At 39.0% G+C, this 26910-nt stretch overlaps 2 protein-coding genes and 2 pseudogenes across 3 annotated transcripts; 1 reads left to right on the top strand and 3 right to left on the bottom strand.

Annotated features, from left to right (window-relative positions):
* Nucleotides 1–19: 19 nt before the first annotated feature.
* On the bottom strand, nt 20–6040 carry LOC115663835 (disease resistance protein RPV1-like). 2 transcript variants are annotated; one of them, XM_056316029.1, is made up of 6 exons: nt 5809–6040; nt 5071–5570; nt 3649–4768; nt 3210–3497; nt 1520–3127; nt 20–515 (listed from the first exon to the last, which is right to left on the bottom strand). In XM_056316029.1, the coding sequence occupies exons 1-5, from the start codon at nt 5917–5919 to the stop codon at nt 1586–1588; spliced, it is 3561 nt and encodes a 1186-aa protein (XP_056172004.1). In that variant the 5' UTR covers nt 5920–6040; the 3' UTR covers nt 20–515; nt 1520–1585. The 2 variants fall into 2 exon arrangements, with proteins under 2 accessions (XP_056172004.1, XP_056172005.1); XM_056316030.1 differs by having other exon boundaries at nt 20–498.
* A 2827-nt stretch (nt 6041–8867) lies between these two features.
* LOC115661593 (uncharacterized) lies at nt 8868–20187 on the top strand (annotated as a pseudogene).
* A 2264-nt stretch (nt 20188–22451) lies between these two features.
* Nucleotides 22452–25783, bottom strand: LOC115661946 (pentatricopeptide repeat-containing protein At5g46100-like). Its single transcript, XM_056316205.1, has 3 exons — nt 25406–25783; nt 23460–25065; nt 22452–22957 (listed from the first exon to the last, which is right to left on the bottom strand). Exon 2 carries the CDS (start codon nt 24908–24910, stop codon nt 23495–23497), a length of 1416 nt encoding a protein of 471 aa, XP_056172180.1. The 5' UTR covers nt 24911–25065; nt 25406–25783; the 3' UTR covers nt 22452–22957; nt 23460–23494.
* LOC130139386 (pentatricopeptide repeat-containing protein At5g46100-like) overlaps nt 22452–26910 on the bottom strand; it is a 90952-nt pseudogene continuing 86493 nt past the window's right edge.

The raw sequence follows: 26910 nt of genomic DNA, 5'->3' as shown, positions 1-26910 counted from the left end.
AGTGACAAACGGCAGTAGATTAACCAAGAGGGCCGGTTACAGGTCGAAAGATACAGAATACAATGTACAGCAGTATTGCACAACATGGAGAAAACGAAATCTATACTTCATTCAAGTCCCAGAGGAACAGAACGACAGGCCTTTCTTCCATCAACTAAAAATACCTTGTTACACGGCATCAAGAAGAAGAAAATCTAACAGATCTTGGAATGAAACTCGCAGAAATTACAACTGAGGCTGCAAGGTACAGTGCGCTTGCTTTTCAAGGTTGACAAAAGGGCACTTCTGTCCTGTCAAAGGCCCTTCCGTTTCTCTCTCACCATGGCATCCACATAATGCATTGCTGTGTATCACTGATTTATTTATGATATATAGCATCTCAGCTTATCAGATATATCATCTCAGCTTATGTTCACCAGCGCCCTTGATCTTCAACTCACACATTGTCCCGAAGAACTTCAAAATGGAACTCTCTTCTTGATGCAATCCTGTAGTGATCTGAAGAAATGTTGATTCTGAATCATTGATTCATTATTTATTAGGAACATGAGCTACCGTCTATCTAATGTTTCAGCGAACAGACACCTCGCAATCTAAATATGTTGAAGTAACAGAATCTCCTTGATTGATTTACCAACAATCAAAGTAGCGCCAAATTGATATGACGCAAGTAGCATGTAACTAGAAGCATGTGTTGGTTTGGCATTTAACTAGAAGCATGTTGGCATAGGAAGAATTTCACACTTTCAGGAAAATTACTTAGGTATTTACGTATCACATGCATGCTTTCGCTTTTAGTTTGATGGAATTCTTCATGCGACCAGGATTCTAAATCATGCAATGAGGCGTGTGTATAAAAAAAACAAAAAGGGAAGTTTCCAAATATCAACTTAACACTACAATATGTTGTGTTACTTACAAAGTAACCCGTCTTATAATTATTAATTGGCTTTTCATTTTTCTTCTTCCAGTTTCATATTACACACAGTGGATGCGTATGATTATATTATGAAAACCTTTAATTTCTAATTAATGACCAATTTTCAAAACCCAGTACTATCAATGAAACATCAAAACAACAAATTTGGACAATTTGGATATGCTCAGTCACTTGCATGATTGGTTCAATATTTACATCTAAAGATAAAATATGATTTTCAAACTTTATTAGAGCACAAGCATAGTTTGCATGAAATGAGAAAGGTTCACTTCAGGCAATTGATATTCTCAAAATTACTCCATGTCCCAACGGGCATGACATGTCTGTAACACATCCCTGAGATTTGGAGTGTCAGGTTCCCCAAGAACGTTGGAGCCACAAACAAATAGAAGTACTAGCATGTAAGTTCCTTTGCCTCCGAAATTTACCAAGTCCTCCTGCTTGGTGAATCCATCAACTTGTAGATCTCTGTTTTTTGCAAATACTTTTTGCTCACAAAAGAAAAAGAACTGCTAGAGTTGGTTCATGCTGATGGTTTACTAATAGTTGATACAGGTAATGAAACTGTGCAGTACTTACCTAGTAGAAAGAAATAACCTCCACCATCTTCAATTGGATAAAGAGAGCACTCCTTGCAGCTTGCTGTTAAGATCGCAACATGCATCGACCACCACATTGATATTGGTAAGGACAATCACAGTGCCTCGAGCAGCAATTTTTAGAGTGCCTCTCGCAGGGCTGATCCTGAATGTTGCAAAAGTCTATTTCCTTAATTTCCAAGCTTGTGCACTTTGATAAGTCCGGCAATCTGTGCAGAGAATAGCATTCAGACATAGAAAACCTTCTCAATTGTGATGCTTGTTCGAGACCATCAAGGTTCTTAATGTTGCAGCGAGATATCTTTAACACTTGCAGGAGCCTTAGGTTCCCAAGACCAAGAATTTCCCATGCATTGCAGTCACAGAGCTCCAACTCGGACAGAGTTTCCAGATTAGAAAATTCCATCCCCTGGATCTGGCAATTCTTGATAAGCAGTTTTGATAAGCTTGAGGGAAGTTGTGGGAGGTCTAGCAGGTTTATGCAGGACAAATCAAGTTTTCTAAGTTGAGTAAGAGCATTAAAATCTTCTGGAAGACTACTAACATTTGGAAGGCACAGCTTTAGGGTTTCTAAGTTGGATAAACTCGATATCCAAGCAAAACTTTCAGTTTGGAACAGCTCAGAGGAAGATATCTCCTCCTCATCAGGATCATTGACTAATTCCAAAACTTTCAAATCTCTCAGATATGAAAGACCCTGAACTATCCTCATGTTTTTGGTTCCCCAGTGCAAACTCACTAAACTAGATGGTAATTTTGGTAGAATCTGAAGTTCGTCACAATGGAGCAAGTGGAGGGTCTGGAGATGAGAAAGCTGACAAATGCTCTCAGGTAGGCTAAAAATCAGGGTAAACGATAACTTCAAGATTCTCAAAGATGACAACCCCGAAATATCACATGGAATTTTCCCAATCAAAGGGCAGCCAGAAAATGTTATGACTTCCAACTTCTCTAGATTTGCAATATCTTTAGGAAATTTTCTTATGTGAGTATTCTTCATTCTTAGCACCTCCAATCTATCCAAATTTTTTATCGATTCTGGCAATATCTGAATTCTGGTGTTTGACAGATCCATTTTCCGTAGTGACCTAAGCATCCCAATGGAGTCTGGAAGTGCAGTTATCCGCTGACAGTCTCTTAAAGACAGCTCTACAAGTCCCTCCAACAACTGAACAGAATTTGGGAGTCCTGTGATAATAGCTTTATCCAATGCAAGATATGACAGAGACCTTAAACAACCAATAGACTCGGATATTTCAGCCAAATTTTTGCAGCCGGACGCACTAAGAGTTTTAAGTTGCTGCATAGAACCTCTTAAGAAACGAAGGTGACATATGGAAGTTTCATCAATCAGAAGCTCTTCCAAATTATCCAAGGAACCCATCTCTTCCGGCAACAGGGCAATCGGAGTGGACTTGATGTTCAAAGACTTCAAATATTTCAAATTACCAATGGATTTGTCAATAAGTGACAAATGAGAACATCGTTCAAGAATCAGTCTTTCTAATTTGCTACCAGGTGCGAAGCATGGCGTTTTACATAATTGACCGCAACCAGTTAGCTCCAAAACTTTCAATTTGTTTGCCTTCTGTGTAACAAAGAGACAGAAACGGTTCAGTATCGATTAGCTAGTGCTCACAAAAAATAAAAAAAAAGAACGTGTCTTATACCTCCATTATTTGTGCCCAACCTTCCCAGTCATCTGCCACTGCACTCCAGGATAGATCAAGAATGACCAAGTTCTCTAGGTTCAAAACAAGAGGCTCAGAGCTCTTATGGCACCCTCGCCAATGAAGCCACCTTAATTCTAAAAGAAGACTAGTAAAATTTCCTCTCATATTAGCTCGATCCAAGTTAAGGAACCTTAAGTTCAATAGCTCGCCAAATTCCTCAGATGTGAAACAGTCATCAGACCCTTTGTCAAAGGTGAGACCAAGGGCTTGAACATTTGGAGCACCCTACCAGTTTGAACATAAAGGTAAATGAATAGGAATTGAACGTAGCCATAGAACTTTTTTTACACTTCTTCTACAAATTGAAAAATCGGGTAAATTACACAGATAATTAACTGCAGGTAGAAAAGAAAGTAGTTCTGGCTTTCAGGTTTACCTCCTTCTTCCGTAGAGTGGATAGGGCTTCATTGTGCACCCACAACCTACTTCGATTACAAGGGATAGGATCTTCATTTAAAACAATTTTTCTGCCTAGAGTTCTCAGTAGATCATGCATCAATAGCTCGTTGTTTTCTCCAATTTTCACCAAAGACATTACAAGGAGAACTTCAATACCACTTGAAGGATAAAGTTTACAGTCTTCCCACATGTAAAAGGCAATTCTCTCATCCTTTCCAATCAGAAAACATGCTATATCCAGAAATATTTGCTTTGCATATATATCTAAAGCATGGTAACTTATTTTCAACGCATGTTCGACTTTCTCATGAGGAGCGTCTTTCAACTTCTCCAATGTATCTTTCCATGTACCCTTTGACTTTCCGAACAAACGCGAACCTGTCACCTCAAGTGCTAAAGGAAGTCGTCCAGTAGCTGATACGATGTCCTTGGAAAGGCTTTCAAAGCCCTTGCTAGGAGAATCCATTCCAAAAGCCCGCCTAGAAAACAATTGAAGAGCTTTATCTTCTTCCATTGGTTCAACCTCATAGGTTTCAGCCTCTTTGAACTTCAAAAGGATGTCGCTCTTTCTAGAAGTCACAACAATCCTGCTTCCTGGACCAAACCAACTAAGCTCCCCAACAACCACCTCGAGTTGGTCAAAATCTTCCACGTCATCAAGGAGAATGAGGACCTGCTTATTGCGAAATCCTTCAGCAAGAACTGCCATAGCATCATCAGAACATCCGAACGAAACACTTCTTTTTCGAAGGTCTGAGATTAATTGATTTTGCAAGGACAAGATCCTATCATGTTGATGTAATTCTCGAATTTCCCTAAGATAACTATAACCTTGAAAGCGATCATAGAGTTGATTGTAAACAACTTTTGCAAGAGTAGTCTTGCCAACACCCCCAATACCATATATTCCAAGGACTCGTACATCACTGCCACATATTTCAATTACTTGTCCATTGCGATGCACAACACCGAGCTTTCTCATAATCTCCTGGACATGACGGTCAACTCCGACTAAATGTTTTGTCACGAGTAGTCGACCCTTCTTCAGCTTTTGCTGGACAATTGGGATGAGCTCGTCTATGAGCTTGGAATGATGCCTACAGATGGAGACATGATGAGAAAGTGAATCAGAACAACAGTCATACAGCCGAGAAAAGCAGAATGTGCAGAGTTGAACCAGGAGTAATGCACCATGAAGCAAGAACAAAGGAGGCATTAATATGCACTTCCAAAGATCCTGCATTTGAGTGGTCTAACTTAGTCTGAAATCCAAACGGTTAATTAAGTGGAGTTGCGAAACAATTGAACTTGACAATGAAGAATAATATCAAAATAGCATGATTGGTTCATGATCCAGTACATCAATTTTGTAAATCAATTTTACATTGAATTGGATTACCCGTTATGTATCTTCGCCGTTACAAATCCCTTTAACCTGCCAAACTCTTTGAGAGCCAGCTTCCACTTCTGGATGGTCTCACAATCAACCCCGTACCTCTGGTGTTCAAAAAAGCTCTTCTCAAGAGAATTCCTCTGGTCTTTTAAATCCGAGAGCTCGATCTCATAGAAAATGGGAATGGTTTCTCGACTCATCGTTTGCTTGCACTCTAATATTTGGACCAACTCCATGAGGCAGCTTTTGCTGGAAGCATAATCCCTGGAGATGATGGGAATTAAAACCTTCGACTGTTTGATCGCTTCAATCAGCGCAGGCTTGATGTCTTCTCCGACAGGCAGCTCATCATCATCTCGAAATACGCATATCCCAGCATCTGTCAAGCTTTTGTATAGGAAATCTGTAAAACCCTTGCGAGTATCCGGTCTTCTAAAACTCAAGAACACATCATAGTTGTTTCCAGCCAAGTCAGAGCTTGGTGACGCCGATGGAAAGTGTGATTCCTGTCAAGTGAGTAAATTGAGTATATCACATCCGCCGTAGAAGTATTGAGACTTGGGCTGGGGAGAGATTGCCTCAATTTATGCAGTCAAAATCGATATATATCCATGCTCTGCAAGTGCTTCTCGCTAATCTAATGTAATCGTGATAGCATGTCATGATGCATATACAAGAATACACAGAGAGAAAGAAACACAAGGGCCGGTCCAGAATCAAGACGCAAAGTCAAATGAATCTAACCGGGGTAGTCCTCCGCCTCTTTAGAGAAGCAGCATCGCGACCGTGCCGAGAGTCATCACACTCCCAAGCAGTATTGTGACTCGACGAAAGCGTCACAGTCCTCGATTCCATCTTCTTCCTCTGCTACGCGTGTGCGAGCGTGAGGAGCTTTTTACATTGCGACTGGAACGAGTGAAACACCATGTGAAAGGTCGAGATCCCACTGTTCAGGAGAACAAAGACTTTCCACCGGATCCCACACAAAACGTTGACTCTGACTTTGGAAAAAGATTTTTACACGAGTCTTTGATGTCACGCACCTTTTGGAAAATTGAGCCAAAAAATGTTGTCTTGTATTATTGCACAATTAAATCTTAAACGTTTAAAATTCAGTTCAATTAAGTCTTTCGCATCCTATGCCAAATAAGAGATTTTCATTAACGGGAAAGCCAACGGGGCCAAATTTAAATTTAAAAAAAATTAAGCCAAATAAATTGAAAAATAAAACGTAATCAAGAGAGAGAATGGCAGGTGAGGGTTTGAAGGTTTGGAGGCAGCGGCTAGCGAGGATCACTGAAGAAAGAGAGAGAATGGCAAGTAAGGGCTTGGGGGTATGGGGGCAGCAGTCGGCAAGGGTCGATGATCCTTGTTGTTGTCGCTGTAATTTTAATTTATTCAATCCGGTCCCTAGATAATGGATAAATATTCAATATAGTCCTTTCAAGCTCAAACGATAATTGGGATGTTATTTGATTATGTTGATTATTATATGTTGAATTGGGTATTTGAAATGACAAATCAACATGTCCATCTTTTTATTCATTTACTCTAGAAAAGGAAAAAAATTAGGCCGTTAATATGTTTATCATTATTTGATGACGTGAATTATTGTATTATGATTGAAGATAAATATATTGGATAATACAAGTGTAACTTTTTTTTTGTTACCCACCATTCAAACTTAATGGATTGGAAGGCACATCAGCAAATAATAGGATGGCATTAAATATTTTCATATAATTTAAGAACTAGATTGAACATTTTATTCATGAACCACATCAAACATATTAAAAAATCAAGGATGACATTACACTTTAGACCAAAATTCAGAGACTATTTATGTTATAATCTCTTTTCATTTTGTTGTAACACGACTCTTGTAAAAACATATTTGCATCTCATTTTTTAAATCTCTTTTTTAATCTTAATTATTGGAAAAAATAGAACATTGGAGAAAATTAAATATGCTATAAAAAATAGAAAAAATAAATTCAGCAATAATGTTAAATAACATAAAAATTGTTAAAATTCGATAAACATAGCCACTTTAATAGAACTAATTATGATAAAATAAGAAAAAGACAAATTAAATAGAAAGGGAAATTGCCTCAATAACGAAATGAGAAAATGACCAAACTTGGTTACTCATGATGCATATTTAAAGGGTGAATTAATGTAAAAACAATGATTGATTAATTAAAATTTTAAATATCTTTTATTGATCAATCATTTTTTTTGTATTAATTAACCATTCAAAGTACCTAATGAGATTTTTATACTTTGACCTTGTTGTTATTGAGGTCTTTCTCCATTTTATATAATTGTTTCTTTTTTTTAAATATCTTATTAGTTCTATTAATATATTGACCAAATTTTACAATTCTTATCATTTAATATTATTATTGATGTTTTCTAATATGAATATTTTAGTTAATTTACTTCTCTCCATTCTTTTCATTTTTTTAGAAATCAAGGGGCAAAGAGAATTTGCCTTCAAAAATATATATAAAAATACACTTTTACCGCTTAAAATTTAAAAGTCATGTGCGTGCATAATAATGCCAATGGAAAGATATAATGAATAATCAACGGTTATAACAAAATAAAAGTCCATTGGGGTACCGAGTAATACTTGACAGTTTCGGGGCAAAGAAGTACCATCTCCAAAGTTCAAGGAATTTGACGTGATTTCCTCTTTTTATTTTTGAATTTTTATGTCTATTTTTTGAATTTTGAATTTTTTGATATTCCTATTTTTCTAAGATTTTTTTAATCTAATGTAGCACCACATATGCTCAAAATTAAAAGAAACGCCACGTCATATTTTTTATGTATCACATCAATAAAGTTAATTGACATCTCACTAGAATGACTTGATTACACCGGATCTAAAAAGTTTAGGATTTAATTTAATTTTTTCAAATTTTTTAAGACTCAATTACATATTTAACAAAATTTTTAGGTTTGAAGGTGCAATATTTCCTTTTTGTTTTCCTTCTGAAATGGATACCAAAAGTTATACTACACTGTACACTACATTTGGTAGAGGAAGAAATCCGAAGGGAGGAGAAATTGTTTTAAAGTGACGTCCTTTTTGGATGGTGAGAGGGTGAAGGAATAGACTAGAAGGGATTAACAAATTTGATTTTATATTATTTTTTCAAGTCCCTCTAAATATATCGGAATGCGAAAGGAATTGTTTGTGTTGTTAATGGATAATCTTTTTTTATTTTTCTCGTTTGTATCATTATTATTTTTATATAGGTAAACACTATTATAAGTATCAAGTCCTGATACATTCCTTTCCGTTCATTTCTCTCGCCAACATCGAAAAACACTATGGCCCAATTATAAAAAAAAAATTCCACCATCTTCCATTTTTTATTTTCCTTTTTACTCAACTCTACCAAGACAACAATAGAGAGCACCATTTGATAAATAAATAATAGAAAATGGTATATTACCACCTTTTCTTTCTATTACTTATAAAAGGGGTGGGATGTGTCGGTTGAAACGTGAAAATTACCACTTTTTCTTTTATTTGCATGACTGAGTGAGACACTTGTGCTAACAATCTCACCTAACAACCTCTCTCATTATCCTCTGCTGTCAAGTCAAGTAGGTGTCTCTTTTGGTCAATCAATGTTAATGAGGCCTCGGATGACCCGAAGCCGTCGCTCCATACTTGCCGTATCATCGGAGAAGCCAAGCTCAAAGAGGACAAGCGGTTTGGCTCCAGGCATCGGCATTGGTTTCGTCTCGGCAGTCTCGGCAGTCTCGGCAAGGTAAGTTTCCCCCGGCCACTCTGTTTCCTTTCAATATTCGATCTGTGTCATGGTCAATAGTCGCTCGGATTTGGATGGGTGTTGGAACTTACCCACAAAGAATTCGCATTCCCCTTTGCCTCGCCGTGGTCACTGCCGTTTCTGTTAACTCAGGAGAAGATGATGGCCGCCGGAGCTTCGCCGTCGTCGGTTTGGTGGAATTGGCGGTTGGTCTCCGGTGGCTAAACCTTAGAGAGAGCAAGAAAGGTCTTCTCTTGTGGGAACTTTCAACTAGACCGTGACAATCAATACTTGTCATGAGCCAAAAGAAAATCTTGCAATACATAGGGTGTGTTCACATCACTAAAGAGCATTTTGCGAATTAATTTTTTCAAACTTTCACATATTTAATTCAATGAAAATGGTCAGTCAACGGGAAAATATTTATGGTCAAAGAAAACGCATACACTTTAAATTAGGAAAATGAATTCCAAGTTTTGAATAAAGGTAATCATTTTCATAAGCACAACAAGTCTCTTACCACGAATGCTTTTCTTCACTAAGATAGCATTTTTTGTGCCTTTCAGCGTATCACCAAACAAATAAAACTAATTATTTTTTTTGAAAATAATTTTCACAGAAAGCATTTCCTTTTATGATGAAATTATATGCGAAACAAACAAAGGAGCATGATATAGGAATTTTATGTACAATTCCATAAAATAAGGTAGAAATAGCATCAAGTACGGCCAGTCATTGTACATGTTCTTTTGGCTCTGTCGGTGGATGTGCTTTTACTTTCCCCTTTATTAAATATATTGTGCAAAATGTTGAGGGAAAAAGAGATTTATATTAGACATCCAGGCATAAATTATAGAGAGCAATTATAGTTGATGGGATTACTCAGTGTGGCAACTGGCCACACTTGTCATTCAGTCTTTCATTTCTGCAATCCCTGCTATTTATTAGTGTTTTTCTTGACTCTTGATGGCAGATCATTGCCCATCATAGCAACGCGAACTTACTGTGTTGGACGCCGAAGATATCACAGCCGAGATGAAGGCGAAAGATGATTGTGCAACGGACCATTTAGTCGGGATAGATGGTCAGGTGGAAGCCATAATGGACTTGTTGGACAATGACTTTGGTTGTGCAGGGTCTCTCGGAATTTATGGTCCAGGGGGTATTGGAAAGACAACCCTTGCCAAGGCTCTCTTCGACAAGCTCATTTCTAACTTTGATCGGTATTGCTTCCTACGAGACGTCAGTGGATCATCACGCCGTGATGCCCTAGTATTTCTGCAAAAGAAACTGCTATTCAACATCCTCGGTGAAACTAAGCCTATAAATAACATCAATGACATTGATGATGCAATGCCTATTAATGACATCAATGACATTGACTATGGAATGGAAGTTATCAGGGAAAAACTCGATGGTAAGAAGGTTCTGATTGTTCTAGATGACGTGGACCATAGGGAACAGCTTGAGAAACTAGTTGGAAAGATCAATTGGTTAGGTACAGGAAGTAGAGTTGTAATTACAACAAGGAACAAAAGTATCCTAGAGAGCAGAGAAAAAATCATACTTTATGAACTGAAAGAAATGAATTCTGATCAAGCACTTCAGCTTTATATAAATCATGCATTCAAAGGAGAATCTCCTAGAGACGATTATTATGACAGGCTTTCAAGGGATATTGTTTCTACTATTGGAGGACTTCCTTTGGTCGTTGAGGTCATAGGTTCATTTCTGCATGGGAAGCACAAAACAGTATGGAAAGATACACTAGAAAAGTTAAGGAGCATTGCTTATGAAGAGGTCCACCGGAAGTTGAAAATTAGCTATGACACCTTAAATTTCCAGCAAAAGCAGATTATTCTTGATATTGCATGTTTTTCCTTCCATGAGAAGGAGATTAATGCTTACATGTGGAAAGATCACGACTTTTTTCCACAAATAGATATTGAAGTCCTCAGATCTCTGTCATTGATAAATATTAGAAAGAATGGCAGGTTATGGATGCATGACTTGCTAAAAGACCTAGGGCGCCAAATTGTCCATGAGGAAAACCTGGATCCGAGAAAGCGTAGCAGATTGTGGATTTATGAGGAAGCTATGGACATGGTAAAAACAAAAGAGGTAATATATTAAGAGCACAAATTCTGTCTTTCTTTGCATAAAATAGGGGAGTAGACATGAAGTTTCTATTTACGTGAAAAAGAGAAATTGAAAGCTCTTTCTAATTGTATGTGTATTTGGCAGAACAAAGGAAATATCGAAGCACTCAGTCTAGCCGGAGATCCTACTCTACTCGTCTTTACTGATGAAGATTTCGCAAGGCTGCCAAATCTAAGATTCCTTGAATTAGATGGGGGCTGCTTTATCGGGGACTTTACCAACCTCTTTTCGAAGCTAAGATGGTTTTCTTGGTGCCATTGTCCTCCAGATTTAATTGCAACTAATCTGTTCCCACAAAACTTGGTTGTCCTCCAACTCTCCGAATTTAACAACGCCAATGATTGGGAGGGCTGGACCCAAATTAAGGTATGTGTGTTGTCATACACCTTTCTTACAGCTGTATTGTCTGAGGACACTGTAATACTTTATTCTTGTCACAGATGCTGCACAATTTGAAAGTTCTATGGCTGACACGTCTAGACATGATCAGAATCGACTTGTCTGGGTGTTGTACTCTGGAAAGATTGATCATTAAAGAATGTCGACAATTGGTTGACATTGATCGCTCCATTGGAGATTTAAATCGACTGACTTACTTGAATATTGAGGGTTGCCACCAACTAAAAGATCTACCTGTCCAAATCGGCCTGCTAGTGAACCTAAACCACTTATCTTTGAGTAACTGCTCAGAGTTAAGGGGACTCCCAAGCTCGATCGGAAACCTAAATTCATTGATCAATTTGGATCTATCCTTCACATCAATTGAAGGATTACCTTGTTCTATTGGAAATCTTGTGAATCTCAAGTCTTTATCTCTTGCAGGATGCAGAGAGATTTGGGAACTTCCGGATTCGACTGGAAACCTAGAGTCTCTAATTGAATTGGATCTGTCGTCCACATGTATCAAAGTGTTACCTCATTCTATTGGAAATATAAAGACTTTGAATGTGATAAAGATGGAACGTTGCCAGCTGGCAGAGTTTCCTTCAGCCGTTGGGTTGGCAATGAAGCTTGAAGAGATACATGCTAGAGGATGTTCCACTATGAAGGGTGAAGTTTCAAGTGAAATTGGGAAATTGTCCTTTTTGAGAATCCTAGATCTATCAGGCACTTGTATCCGTCAAGTGCCAGAAACAATTGCTGCGCTCCCTCAACTAGAAGAACTGATCCTCGAGAATTGTGATGAGCTGCAAGTGTTGCCTCCACTTCCTACAAGTTTGACTCGTCTACTTGTTAGTTCTTGGTCCTTGCGGTCTATTCCAGATCTCTCAAACCTGACTAATCTAGCTAATCTTCTCTTATCAAATGGCGAGGAATATCTATCGCTACCTTTACCGAGCTCAACCATAATCTATAACTTAGAGTGGATTGGGAAGTTATCCAAGTTGAGAAATTTGGAACTGGGCCTTCGGAACATTACCATGTCACTAACTGCATTGGGTTCCCTTTCTCGTCTAAGGAAACTTTACATGTCCGGCCACCTACACCAAAGATTTTACATGGAGCCCCCTAAATCAGCAATGCAGGGAAATCTCAGCTCAATAACAACTTTCCCAGGATTATCCAACTTGAGAAATCTAATTATTTTGAAGCTCTGTCGCTCTATGGAAAAGGAAATCCAACTCGGCGGGCTGGAGCAATTGAGACATTTAACTGTCCGCAACTTTCCAGCCCTTGAAAGAATAATATTCTCCCTGTCAGGCTTGAAGAATCTTAAAGAGATGGAAATGCGTGACTGCCCGATGTTGAGAGAGATTCATGGTCTTCGGGCATTGGAAACATTGGAGAACCAGTTCTGTACGTCAATTAGTAGGTTAAGTGATCCGTCGAGATTGCAAAAGTTGATAGAGAATCGTTACCAGATGGCGCCCGTGAAAACGGGCTCGTACGGCTTCGATTCGAGGAAGATGAAGAAGATTGACTCTGCCAGGGAGGCGGAGTCAACTCTGATGACAGACAATTCGCAGTCGACTCTGACAATGGACAATTCGGTGGAGTATCCATCGGCGGTGGTGATGAAGAAGCCATATTTGTTCGGGACGCTTCAATTGCAAAAGCGGTTTGTGGAGGCGGAGTCGACTCTGATGTCAGACAACTCGGAGTCGACTCTGACGATGGACGATTCGGTGGAGGATCCATTGGCGGAGGTGATGAAGCCGCCTTTGGTCTGGACGTCTCAATTGAAAGAGTGGCTCATGGAGGCGGAGTCGACCCTGACGTCCGACAATTCGGAGTCGACTCTGACAACGGACAATTCGGTGGAGGATCCGTCAGCGGAGGTGACGATGAAGAGGCCACGGTTGGTGTGGACGCCTCAATTGCACAAGCGGTTTGTGGATGCGGTCGCACACCTAGGGATTAAGAACGCGGTGCCGAAGACGATAACGCAGCTGATGAATGTCGATGGATTGACCCGCCAGAACGTCGCCAGTCACTTACGAAAGTACAGGCTTTATTTGAAGAGGATGCAGGGGCTGTCCAGGGGCCCTGACGAGCTTTCGTGCCACTCCTCGGAGTATAGGACAAATGCAGCAGACACAATGATACCAGATGAATGCCTAGTCGTAATTCAAGATTGTCCAAAACTAGGTGATACTCCTCGGGGTGGCATTTTTTACAAGGATTATAGAGATAAGATTCTTGGATTGGTCAAGTCTGATTCTGATATGCCAATGTACGACAGTATGGACAAGGTGCTTTTCCTTCTTATTTTTCTTTATCATCATAGCTTAACGAGGGAATCTATGTTGCCTGTTTCTATACGTGTTCATTGTTCTGCTTAGAAAGCTGGTCATTACTACATAGTGAGTAGATTAATAACACCTTGATATATTGATGATCACATAATAATATCCTGTGTCTTTTTTTTTCGTAAGCATTATATATGGATCTAATGTCAAAATATTCAAATCTGATCTGCATAGTCATACCCATGTCTCAGATATAGGAAAAATTCTATAAATATTAATTCTAGTGTCGATACACGCTAGGCATGTGCAAGTAATCGCCGGTGGATTACATTTGGGGAGAAAAGATACAGGTTTTCAAGGAATTGATTGATTGTTTAATTGAGTGGATATGCAGTATATAGTTACTAAAGACGTGTGAATTGGGTGGTTACTTGATGAAGGAAGTGTAGTGGGTAGCTTTAACTTTTCATGTAAGGTAATTTTTAAAAGCAAAAAGTGAGACAAATGGTGATTTTGGCTTAAATATATGCTAATACAGATTAACTTAGTAAAGCTGAGGCTGGTGGAGAGAGAGAGAGTTTACATGTTATTAGGAAGATAGGACCAAAACACCTTGTGGGCCATATAATTAGGAAGAGAAAGAATTACCTAACACACATGTAAGCATTAGCACAATGTCAATCTAATATCCATTTGTTTACTAACAATGAAAAGCAAAATAATATCACTCACGCATATAAATATTGGTAGATTTAATTTAGTATATTAACTTTTGTATGGCAAGTCCTAAAATGTCCTCAATTAGTTATTTTACAAATATTCTATCACTGGACAAATGCATAATTTAATCATTTTAATTTCTCTCTCATGTATTTCAATTTAAAATCTTTTTTCTATTTTTTCCGCTTTGAATTTGAGGCATTCTCTTTTGGTTTTTTGTTTTTTCTTTTAATTTGGTGAAATATTTTGGTCATCTTAACTAAACTAATCTAAGCGGTGTTATCGCTTTAGTGAATTTGTGTCAAGTGTCAAATGAAAAATTATAGTGGTACCACGTGTTACTGCGTCTTATTTTATTTTTTCTTTGCTTTTTCCTTATTTTTGCTTTAGTTTATACTATTAATGTGTGTTTTCAGACGTTTTAGTAGATATTATATGTAAAACTTAATCTTTGTTAGATAAACCACATTTTCTATTAAAAACATGCCAACAATGTACTTACAGCATATGATTTAACACTTCCCATTGCTTGTTAGCCGGTCCTAGCACGCACAAGATAGGTTGTGGAGGGAACCACATTAAGAGGATAACTAGTCAAATAGGAAAACAAACTGAATAACATGAATAACAACTAGGAGAAAATTGAGAGCAAGCGCCAGGATATAAGCCATTGACCTGTGCTCTACATGTTAGGCAAACCTTTTTTTTTCTGTAAAAGTTTAAGCTATTAGAAAACTAAGAAAAAAGGTTAACCTATTAGAAAACGGACCAATAATGTGTAACACAATTTACATTTACATCAATAAAGTTAGACCTAGGTTTTCACTAAATATTAAAGATTCATTTTATGCATTTCAAGAAAGGTTACAAAATCTGACCAAAAAAAAGAAGGGTCACAATTAAAAAGAAGTCATATAAGGTTTCCATAGTTTGAATTTTGAAGAATATGACATAATTCCAAGAAAACGTTGAAAGATCTATTAACTAAAAACAATCACATGTTTGATCAATCACTCAAGTTTTAATTAACTTGCGTCCTATTTGTAATTTCATGTTCATGATATTTATTTTAACATGATTTAGAAAAAAGTTGCAACAATATTGATTGAGATATATACATGAAATGACAATAACAATTTTTAAAGTGATGTGACGCTACTTCTAGACGACACTTTTGTTGAAATACATACAAGCCTTTGAGTTTGAAGGATACATATTAAAATGAATATTCAAGGATTATGTAAATGCATGTGTCACGGACCGACTATTGAGGTCATGACCCGTGCAGCGACTTAGGCTTGTTCAATCCGCAAAGTCATAAGTTCTCTTGTGTTATTTAGAGATAAGAAGAGAAGGCATTGGATCGACTCGACGGAATAGATGGAATGGGTAGCTTGTCTTATGATTTAGTTAGGACTTTGTCTCCCTTTCGTGAAACCTTCTTTCTTTATGTCAAATATCAGAAGCTGGAAACATCGTTCTTTTCTTATGAGGTCGTGTACAACAATCAACACTGCACAAGCCTGGGCTGGGCCTACCTCCATCCCTAGAGGAGCCATATGAGGCGGAAGCTCCACGTACGGTTTTGAAGCCAAGCCTTTCCAGCAATGGGGCTTAGGGACCGATATGATGATTGGTTTAGGTAGGGCAACTAGCCTACTACGAGAACCTGTAGGGATGAGTGCGTGAGACCGGGATCCACAAATTGGCGCATGGGACTCACCCTTGACTTTGGATCGCTGATTCGCCTAAGACAAGTCTTTCCCCAGGGATCGATCACTCACTAGCCCTACTCAGATCGTATAGAGAAGGTCTAGGAGAAAATGTTCCTATTACTTCAAGTGTTTGGCGATACAAATGTTGGAGAGAGCTCCCTTATTTATACAAGAGGCTAACCATTGATCAACTCTCGATCTAATGGTGGAAATTGCATCTCCCCGTCTACCAATTACTTGCATTTATGCCGAGAATGCTCTAGAACCTGGTACATATACCGTATCGCCCATCCTTGAGGATATTCTAGAGAACTCTGGAAATCCTAGGTGTCTTGGTCGTTCTTCTTAGATCGAACACGGTCCTTTGCTCATGGGAAACCTCGAGACCATCACACATGCATATATATATATATATATATATATATATATATATATATATAATGTTAATATTTTTAACCTTTAAATGTAGATTAACCGTTAATAGTGTTTGCGGCAATGCAAGGTATTTTCTAATATATAATTAAAGCCGAGTCTGAGAGACTATTCGCTCTTATGATCGCCATGTGGAAACTTCAATTTGCAATCTTGAGAGCATTGGTGCGGGTTGCGTTAGACACTTTTAGGAGAACATGCGTGATAAAAGTGGGAACCAACAATGTTTCGATGATTGAACATTTGACGCCCCATATCATATTTCAATTGAGCCATGTTCTCTATTAATATGTTCTGAGGTTTTAGTGTACACTGTCATATATGTCAAGATCCGCTTGTTGGTGTATAGATAAGAAATTTCAGATCTGGTTAATTGTTTGACAAAACATATTTTGAAAGGTAAAAGATCATCACTCCTGAAACTTGGATTTCCTTTAAAACAATGTGGCAATAATGTTGATCACTGGTAGATCAGGATGACCCGTGAGTTCGTGTAGTAGACAATTTATGCAGACGCAACAACGTTAGAAAAGATCAACATATTTAGGTACTTACTTTACATCTTACAGCTTATGAATGAGCAATCATCAAGTTTCTTGTAGGTGGTCAAAGTGGAAGAGAAAAGACAAGTTGCCAGTACCGAAAAAGGAGTTGGAACTGATGATCAAGTGAACCACATCATGAGCTTGATGAATATTGATGATAAGGACAAGCGGATCGTTGTCGTGATCCAAGGAGAAGATGGGATTGGCAAGACGACTCTTGCAAAACTCATTTACAACCAAGTCTCCTGTGATTTTGATGCCTGTAGCTTCCTTGCAGATGTTAAAGAAACAACTCAAGTATTAGGAGGGCTTCAGCTTTTGCATACTAAGTTGATTTCCGATGTTCTAAAACGGGAACTTGAGGATGTTGCTTTTGTCAACAGGGGAATTGAGTTTTTCAAGGACTTATTTTGCAACAAGAGAGTTTTGATTATCCTTGATGACGTGGAAAATGCGTTTTATGTCCAGAAACTCATTGGAGATTGCTTTGATTGCTTTGCTTCTGGAAGTAGGATGCTTGTAACCACTGGAAACAGTTTTGTCCTGGAAGAGCGTCCTCAGATCCGGACTTATCATGTTAGTTGGTTAGATAAAGATCAGGCTCTTCAACTCTTTCGGCAGCATCAATATAAACCGCCACCTTCTTTCTTATTTTGGAACTACGAGCTTTCGACAGGTCTTAATGCTAAGGCAAGACTCCCATTGTTTATTGATGTTGTGTGTGCAGTCTGCAATTATACAACGCTGAAGGAATGCCAAAATTTACTACAGCGGCCGACATTCCGGTGGAGGGATTTGCAGATTATTTTAGAGGGAGGACTAAATAATGAGCAGAAACAGATATTTCTGGATATCGCCTGCTTTACCGCCGGAATAGATAGCAGAATTGCTTTGTACCTATGGCATGACTTCTCTTTGCTGCCTCCTAGCGAAATTTTGACTCCCCTAGCCAAAACTGGAGAGAACAATCAGATATGGATGCATAGCACGTTGAGGCGAGTTGGCAGAGAAATCGTTCGTGGGGAAAGTCTTACAAATCCAGGAAGGCGTAGTAGATTATATAATCATGAAATAGCTCTCGATACGGTAAAGCGGAAAAAGGTAAAATTTGGTGTGCTGTTTTTTTTTTCCGTAGTGAAGCATAAGAAATCATTTTGTTATATTCACCGCCAAAGGAAAAGAGCTATTTCGCCTGATACTGTTAAGTTCTGACCATGTGTGCAGTTGACGTTGTTCGTCATTTTTCTTTAGGAATGTTTACTGACCGGTTATGTGTCAAGAAGAGTGACCATCCTCACTACTTCTATTCGTTTTTCTCGTCCATCACAGGGAACAGAAAAGGTTGAGGCACTCTGCCTTAACTTTCAGTGGCATTCTTCAGTCAAACTTAAACCAGAAGATTTTGAGAGCATGCCGAGCCTACGGTTTCTTCAATTGGATCACGCAGACATTGCGGGAGATTTTGATAACATTTTTCCAAAATTAAGGTGGCTCCGTTGGCGAGGGTGCCCTCAACATCTGCAAGTAACAAATTTTCACTTGGGAAACTTAACCATTCTTGACCTGTCATGGAGCAAAGTCACAAAAGACTGGGAAGGTTGGGGTCAAATCAAGGTAGTTTACAATTCATTGCTAGGGTGAAATCGTCCCGTCTAATGTAACTATCCATGAAGTGAACTTTGCAAATATTTCTCCTATTTTGCAGATGATGAACCTGAGGGTTCTAGATCTTACAGGTTGTGCTGACTTATTAGTCACTCCTAAGTTCTCTGGCTGCAAAAATCTGACCATGTTGATTCTGGAGCGATGTTCACAATTGGTCAAGATAGATCATTCGATCGGCGATTTGAAGTGCTTGGTTTCCCTGAATTTGAAGTTCTGCATAGAGCTTAGCATGTTGCCGGTAGAAGTGGGTCACCTGACAGCTCTGAAAGAGCTTCTCATGGACGGAGCTTCGGTACAAGAAATTCCCATCTCCATTGGTCATTTAGAGCAGCTTGAAACTCTGAGTGCCTCAAACTGCTGCTCATTGAGTCAGCTACCGAGAACGATGTCACCTGACGAATATCTCACTACTTTCCCTGGACAGCACCAGAATCACAGCACTTCCCGATTCCCTTGGAGAACTGATCAGACTTAAACACTTGTCATTAAGGGATTGCCGTCGAATAAGAAAACTTCCAAACTCCATTTGCAACGTAGGGAGATCCTTAGTCGAGTTAGACGTGTCAGGAACAGGTGTTTTAAAGTTTCCAGTTTCGATAAAAAAATCTGCAGAATTTGAAAGTGCTGAGGATGGATTCTTGTCTCTTTAGAGAGTTCCCTCCTAATATTGGAGAGCTAACCAGCCTCGAAGAAATACACGCCTCCTGGTGTCAGAGTCTCGAGGGGGGAATTCCGAGCGAGATCGAGAAACTGCATAATCTGAGAATCTTGAGGCTGCGACATTCAACTATTTCCAGCATACCGGCGGAGATCCACCAGCTTTCCAATCTTCGAATCCTTGAATTACTTCACTGCGACACGATCAAAGAGTTGCCAAGGCTTCCCTCTAGCATAACGGTTTTGCATATAGACGATGAACTGAAGTCGTCACATCTGCCATAGCTAGGAAAGCTATGCCACTGTGATGAAGACTAAAATGATGGCCTTTCCATTGACCTCATGTTTACATTCCAGATTTGAATATGGATATCACCAACAAGATGTGTTATTCTGAAGTTTGCAAAGTCGTTTCATCTGAAAACACGGTAACTTTATATGTGCGTATATGTGTATGTACACATGCCTACTGATATATTTCCTTAATGACCGAGGCGAAAATTCCTAATGCAGCATCACTTCGGACTCATCTCATAGGTAACTCAGGAGCTTAGGCGCCTACTAAGTTGGATAGTACACGGATCAGCATATATATTTTTATGGTAGTCTCTGAAGATTGGTATAGATTCTGCTACACCTTATTATCTCATAAATAGAAATTAGACATGTTTACACATCTCAAATTTTTTTTATCGGGTCCTAGAGAGTCCATATTTTAAAGGGAGAATGACACCAGTAGTCTCTAAACTTTGCTCCATTGTACAATATCATCATTGGACTTTTAATTTGTTCAGCGTGGTCCTTGAACTATTCCTAAATATTCTATCTACTTAAATTTTCAATTTGTTCAATATATTCCCTCGACTTTTCAATCCATTTCTTGAATCAACAAAAAAGAATGCTATCTTGTCATTACATTTTATCTCTTTGGTCATTTTAAATCCTACAATAGATGCATGTAAGTATATTTTAACTTGTGATCTCTATAATACTAAAAATAGAACCTCGATGACAGTAGTATTGAGTTGATACTGCTCTATTAATATAGCTCAGGCGTAGATGGTTGATAATTGCTTCACTTCCGCTGTCAAGGTTAGCGACAAACTAGGGAGCATCACAAAGCCAGCAAACTATAATGACTTTCCAAATTCGTTCCCAAGCAAGAAAGTGTGCGTTCTGGCATTGTTCTTACTTTGTAAGATCAAGAAAAGAAATTGTTTCACCGGAAATGGTGTCTTATCCAAAACAGTGAAAAACCTTACATCGACGGTTGATCTTTGGATTTTTTTTGTTGAATTGGGGTTCGGTGGTAATTCCGAATTGGAGTTTCAATTGGTTTCGCAAGGAAAAAATGGATAGTAATTCTACAAGTGAACCATTGAAAAATAAAGGAAGAGAGTTAGAAATAGGACATTACATTAATAAACTGATAAAAGTACATAGAACGTGTTCCTGAGGATCAGGAATCCTCTACAATGATAGCATATTGCCACTTGTATAGCCCACTAATTACAACCGTTTAACCACGGTCACTACTCCTTAGTGCAATTACACATGTATTTCCGAGATTCTAGGCTCCCTATTCGCGCGCCATTTCCATCCACAAGCGGTTACAACTCCAAGGGCTATTATACTACTCAACCGTCGCTCAATATCTTCGTCTTCAATCTGCATCTCGATCCTTGTGTTCTCTTCTCTATCCAATACTTAGCCTAATTTCGATGGCCAACCAGTCGTGCTCTTCGTCCATCATATTTTGCTGATCTCCTCTTAATTACTTGTCGATGTTACTTTGTTGTCAACTGCTATATCACAGATGTCAATGTCCATGCTGTATAATTGTCATTTATCCAATTGCACATCGATTACGATGGGTCATTTCTTCTGACCTTCAGCAATCAACTTAAAGTTCTAGCGTCTCTTCACAAATAAGTACTAGCTTTTAGGTGCAATAGCAATACTCAGAGCGATTAACTCCTTTGAAACTTGATTAAACCAATCAAGGACAAGTAATGAAGTAGGTTGTCCTAGCCAAACCAGTCAAGACTAGACAAAGCAGATCACCCATGCAAAAATTAATCTTACAACCGTTTCTATACATTTAATTAGTAGTGTGAGAATAAGAGAAGGGATTTGGAGGGAAAAAACGTGTCGTTGAGACTGCACAAATGTATTTATGCTATATTCAAGTATTACATAACAGGGAAACCCACAATTAAAGAATACTACACAATCAACATACATATTCATTGTGATTCTATTTCCCATTCTTAATACTCCCCCTCAAACTGGACAATAAATATCATGTATGGCAAGCTTGTTATATATACACTTGACTCAGGGACCGCTTAGAGCTTTAGCAAATAGCAGTTCTAAAAAACGCAGTCTTGATCTTCCGGGACTATGGCTTTTCTAGAACGAAATGACCGTCGACCTCTTTATGCTTCGTCCTCACATGGAAAAACAGTATTCGAAGCAACATGTATCGCTGCTTGACTATCACAAAACAACGCCATCGGTTGCAACTGCGTCATGCCCAATCTTCAACTCATACATACCAACTCCTCGAAATGTCTTTCCAATTCTGGATTTGTCTGAAGAAGTCGGGACACAGGCCAGCTACAGACTCGTCTTTACTAACAGCAATATCAAGCATGAGAGGTTTTAAAAGGCTGGTCAGTACCTCTTCAATCATTCTAGGACTTTGCTTTTCTTCCATCGCCCATATTGAAGGTCGTGTGAACAGCAAAAACATACCAATCAATCGATTATACTTCCACAGGTCACCTTAAAACACTGATCACATATCAAATGGCATATTTAACAACGAAAGTCTTCTCCATGATCTCTCTTGTTCTTTAAGAAACCTCCATATCCTTTTGCCTTAAAGAGCATGAAAGCAAATCAATTTTTCTGGTAGCCAGTCCCCATCTAAATATAAGAACAAATTGAAGTCCAGTTGATTAGATGAAATCTGGAAGTATCATCAACATGTCTCTGGACAACAGAAATCTCTTCGCAAATTCTCTAATCTGTTTGCAACATAGGAACTGAAAGAAGTGACAAAAAGTTAGTAGGTTAGACTCGACAAAGAGCCCTTAATAATAATAATTATTCTAACCCCTTTGGACAAAAACCTCTTCCAACTTGCCAGCTTCTCTCCACTTTTCTCAATGATTCCCTTTCAAACAGATTTGCATTCAAAAGGTAACCTACCGGCAATCTCAATAAGCTATTTGAACAGAGTCCACATTTGCAGCCAATAACTCCAGCTACGTTAGACACCTCAACCCTCACCATGTTTCAAAAAAGTAGTGTCCTTTAGCATACAAAGCCCCAAGGGAGACATACTCCACATCAATGGAAGTGGGCCATAATCCTTTTGACTCCCAGAAGTCAGAGCTTCAAAGACCATAGGAAGTGCTTGTCCATTAACTCCAAACAGCTAGATTTCTCATATCTGCAATTAATTCTGATCTCCAATTTGCTCAAAGATAAAGCTGAAAGGATGATACGTGATCCTGGTAAAACAAGAAATAGCCTCAGAATCTACATTATACAGGCACAGAATCTTTGTATGAGCAATCATAAAGATGATAGAGAGCTGTCATTTATTCACCCAAGCCCATTTTGTTTAAGCATGCCTAGTGTCCAAGAAGTTTCTTGAAGATGTCATGCAATCTCTTTAATCAATGGGAGAGTTACATCATACCAAAATTTCTGAAGGAACAAGTTACCAAAAGTGCTTAATCATAATGAAGCTCCACGCACCCACTAAAGACAGATCAGAAAATTTTCTATTAAGGTAAGGTGCAGCCAACTTCTTATGAACCAGAAGCTTATTTTCAGAAATACATGAAAATAAAGTAAAACTGTTGTCATACATATAAAATAAGCACAATGGGGTGAAGGATATACAAGTAGTCGATGACCATCATGAAATCGTGACATTTGTATCAAAAAGAAAAATGATGAGCATCTGCAGTGTTGGTAGAAACAGTAACAAGCAGCATTAACTCTTACCTATGATTATATCCTTATAGTCTTGTCTGCTTCTTTCATTGTTCTCTAATCAATTCAGGCAATACGTTAGCAGCTTCTTTCCCTTTCTCCCAATGCACAAATCCTTCTACAACTGCCTTCCATGTTTCCTCGTCCAGAGCACATCCATCATGCACCATTTCCTCAAATACTTGAGTAGCTTTATCCATATCTCCTTTCCTAAAGAAATATCGAACAAGAGCACTGAAAGTCGAAGCATCAACAGAAATTCCCCTGGCCCGCATGCTTAGGTAAAGCGGATAAGCACGATTTATTTCACCATGAACAGCAAGTCCTTGAACAACCGCATTGTGGATTCTGACATGAATAGACCAAGTTAAACGATTGGGAGAGATTCCTTCTAGTATCATCTCATCAAGGGAGTTGGCAGCCTCCGGAAATTTGCACTTGTCACAAAAGCCAGCAATGATCTTGCCATACAGTCCTGCATCTGGTTTCAAACCCTGAAGCTTCATCCTGTCAAGAGTCTCCAAAGCTTCATAAACTTTCCCTTCTTTACAGAGCCCATGGATTAAAGTGCTGTAAGTTATCATGTTGGGCCTCAGCCGTTTCCTAACCATCATGTCCAAAAGCTCCATTGCTTGAGAAGAACACCCACTCTTGCAAAATCCATCCATTAATGAACTGAAAGTAAACACATTAGGCTCAATACCTTTGCCCACCATCTGTTCAAACAATCCAAAAGCTTCATCTAAATTCTCAGATTGACAGAGACCGTGAATCATGGAAGTGTAGGTGATCACACTGGGTGAACAACCCTTTGTCTCCATCTCTTCAAATAGTTTCCTAGCGTCACCAATTTTCCCCCATTTACACAATCCATTTATCAAAGTACCATATGTATATGAATCTGGAACATATCCACGATTTGGCATCTCATAAAATATCTGAAGGGCAGAATCCATCGTTCCACTATTCTTGCACAAAGCTTTGATCAAAACATTGAGGGAAGCAACAGTAGGTGATACACCGATCGCCCTCATGTGTTTATAAAATCTAAGAGCTAGTTTCAACTGGTTTTCCTCGACAAGTATATCCAAAATAGTGACGTATGATTTGGGCGAAGGTTTGCATTGGAAACGCTGCATCCTCTGGAAAACCCTTAACGAATCTAGCGGCCTGTGAACCCGCCCATAACCTCTGCAGATGGAGAGAAATATGTCTTCTGTAAGATTGCACTGCTCTTCTTTCATTCTCTGAAGAAGCTCTTCCGCCGTCCAGAACTGATTTGCAGAGACCAATTTCGATATGATAAGAGAAAACGTTTTCTCATCATGGCGAAAACCACTACTATACTCTGCTGTTGCCGAATCAAAGATGAGCATTGCCTTCTGTACGTCCCTTTCAGCCCTAATAAGCTGCTCGACTTGGGATGTCGTAATTTTATTAGACCATTTGATTCTACTGGCCATTGCAGCGAACTTTTTAGTCTAATCGCAGCTCAGGCGAAATGAAAAATGCACTGACCTCGGGTCACTAAAAGATGATCCACATTGGGCTGTGTCAGCGGAATGAGCCAGGTAACGATCATCTAACAACTGTGTCGGTCACCACGAACGTGGCAAATCTGCACCAAATAAGTATTTTAGCTGTCACACCTATAACTTACCAAGACTTTACAGTCAATTAAAGAAGAAAAATCATGCAGACAAGAGAAAAAAAACAAATATCTCTTTCAGGGACATAAAAGAAAAGCTAGAAGACGAAGCAATCACAACTCCAAAGTCGCGTGCATCTTCGAGGAATCATTATATGGCCCTAAAACAATCTAATCTAGTAATAAAAGCAAACCCAGAGAAAGCTTGGCAAGATGTTTTATAACGGTTCGGTTTCGCAGTTATATCTCGTAAGAACACTCGAAGAAGTGCATCAAGGAGCTGATTCTCTGGGTAGTTGGGTCGGAGTACATTTGATATCTCAAGACCATTTGTCATGAAACTCCCATCAAACACATGGTGGGCAAGGGATGTTCGTTGAACGCAATGCTCAGTCGCCGTCGGTGCGCCGATCACCATTACTGAACCGCCGCTAGCAATACAGAACGACCAAAGTAGTGTGCATTTGACCTTGCTCAAATGCTACCGTTGGCAAAAGAACGTCGTATCTCAACAAGAAAGCCCGAACAAACAAAAACAGCATAACCCGGAAGCTTGCCTTCGTGGAGTTCTCGTCGAAGTTGGCGGTGGAGGTGAGACCACCGACAGGGGGTTGGGCTGCGACGGAGGTGCGCGGCGGAGAGGAGGAGCAAGCTCGACGTCGACGGCGTGTGCAGGAGTCGTGCTCGTTCTAACTTTCTCCATGCTTTTCCAGTAATAATAAGGCAGGGATAAAAAGCCGCAAGTCCCTGAATGTTTCAAAATTTTCAATGAGGCCCTTGAACTATTATTTTGTGCAATTGAGTCCTTAAAGATTCGGATTAGTTTTTCCGTTAAAATAAAATCAGAAATGCCGACGTCGATAGGCTCCTAAGCGACCATGTCAATACCGACCGGATAAATTGGTACCTACATGTAATTTTTCAGGTGTCGACTAGATAAAATATTGGAATTAAAGAAAAAAAAAACCTAAGAGAGAGAAGATGTGGAATGCAGTTGGAGGTGACACCAACAAGAGCTGCGGAGCTCTTGCTCGACCCCGACGAGGGCCAAATCTAGCCTAGGTTGTGCGATCTTAGCAGTGGGACACTTAGGGTCAAACAACCCAATTGACGATCGTCGAGGTGACACAGCCTCTAGCATTGCCTCGCTGGGGTCTTGTAGCCACCGGTTACGCCTGGCCGAGGTTCACCAACCCCAGTTTGGATTTGAGTTTCGGGCCTAATTTTCTTTTCAAATGTCATTTTTTTTTCTATTTTTTAATACTTATTTTGCTGTTTCGACGCCGGAGGTTGGCCACCTCCCACGACGCCTAGCCGGGGTTTACCGTCCCAACTCGTCCAATATAAACAATAAAGGCGTCAAAATGGGTTGAAGACCTATTTAAACTTGTGTCTAAACTCTAATGAGCTTACAAATTTACTCATCGTAGCTCCGTAAACTTCTTTTTTTTAGTTGTGCGATAGCAAATCAATTCGGTTTGTTGATAGAATTTGTGCCAAATGATAAGCACAAGTGGTGAGAACTCTATAGAACATGTTTGCAATGACACAATATCTCCTTACATAGGGTCAAATCAAGGACTATATGACCTCACTCAATACTAATAAAAACCATTAGATGCGAGATTAAAAATCGTGATTTGTTCATCAATTATAGGAAATCAATTGTGTTTGGCCACGCAATTCTTACATGAGTGACAAACCGTATTGCTATTGCAACTTTACTAATTTATCGTGATGAATGCAACAGAGAAAAATATATTCGCCACGACCAACTAGAAACAAAGATAAATATGGTCCAATATCTCACATAAT

This window comes from Syzygium oleosum, unplaced genomic scaffold, assembly GCF_021117445.2.
Source record: "Syzygium oleosum isolate NSW1041296 unplaced genomic scaffold, Sole_v2.1 Sole_v2.11, whole genome shotgun sequence".
NCBI classification, from domain to species: Eukaryota; Viridiplantae; Streptophyta; class Magnoliopsida; order Myrtales; family Myrtaceae; genus Syzygium; species Syzygium oleosum.
The sequence above is the reverse complement of the archived record's forward strand: the minus strand, read 5'-3'. Positions and strand labels throughout refer to the sequence as shown.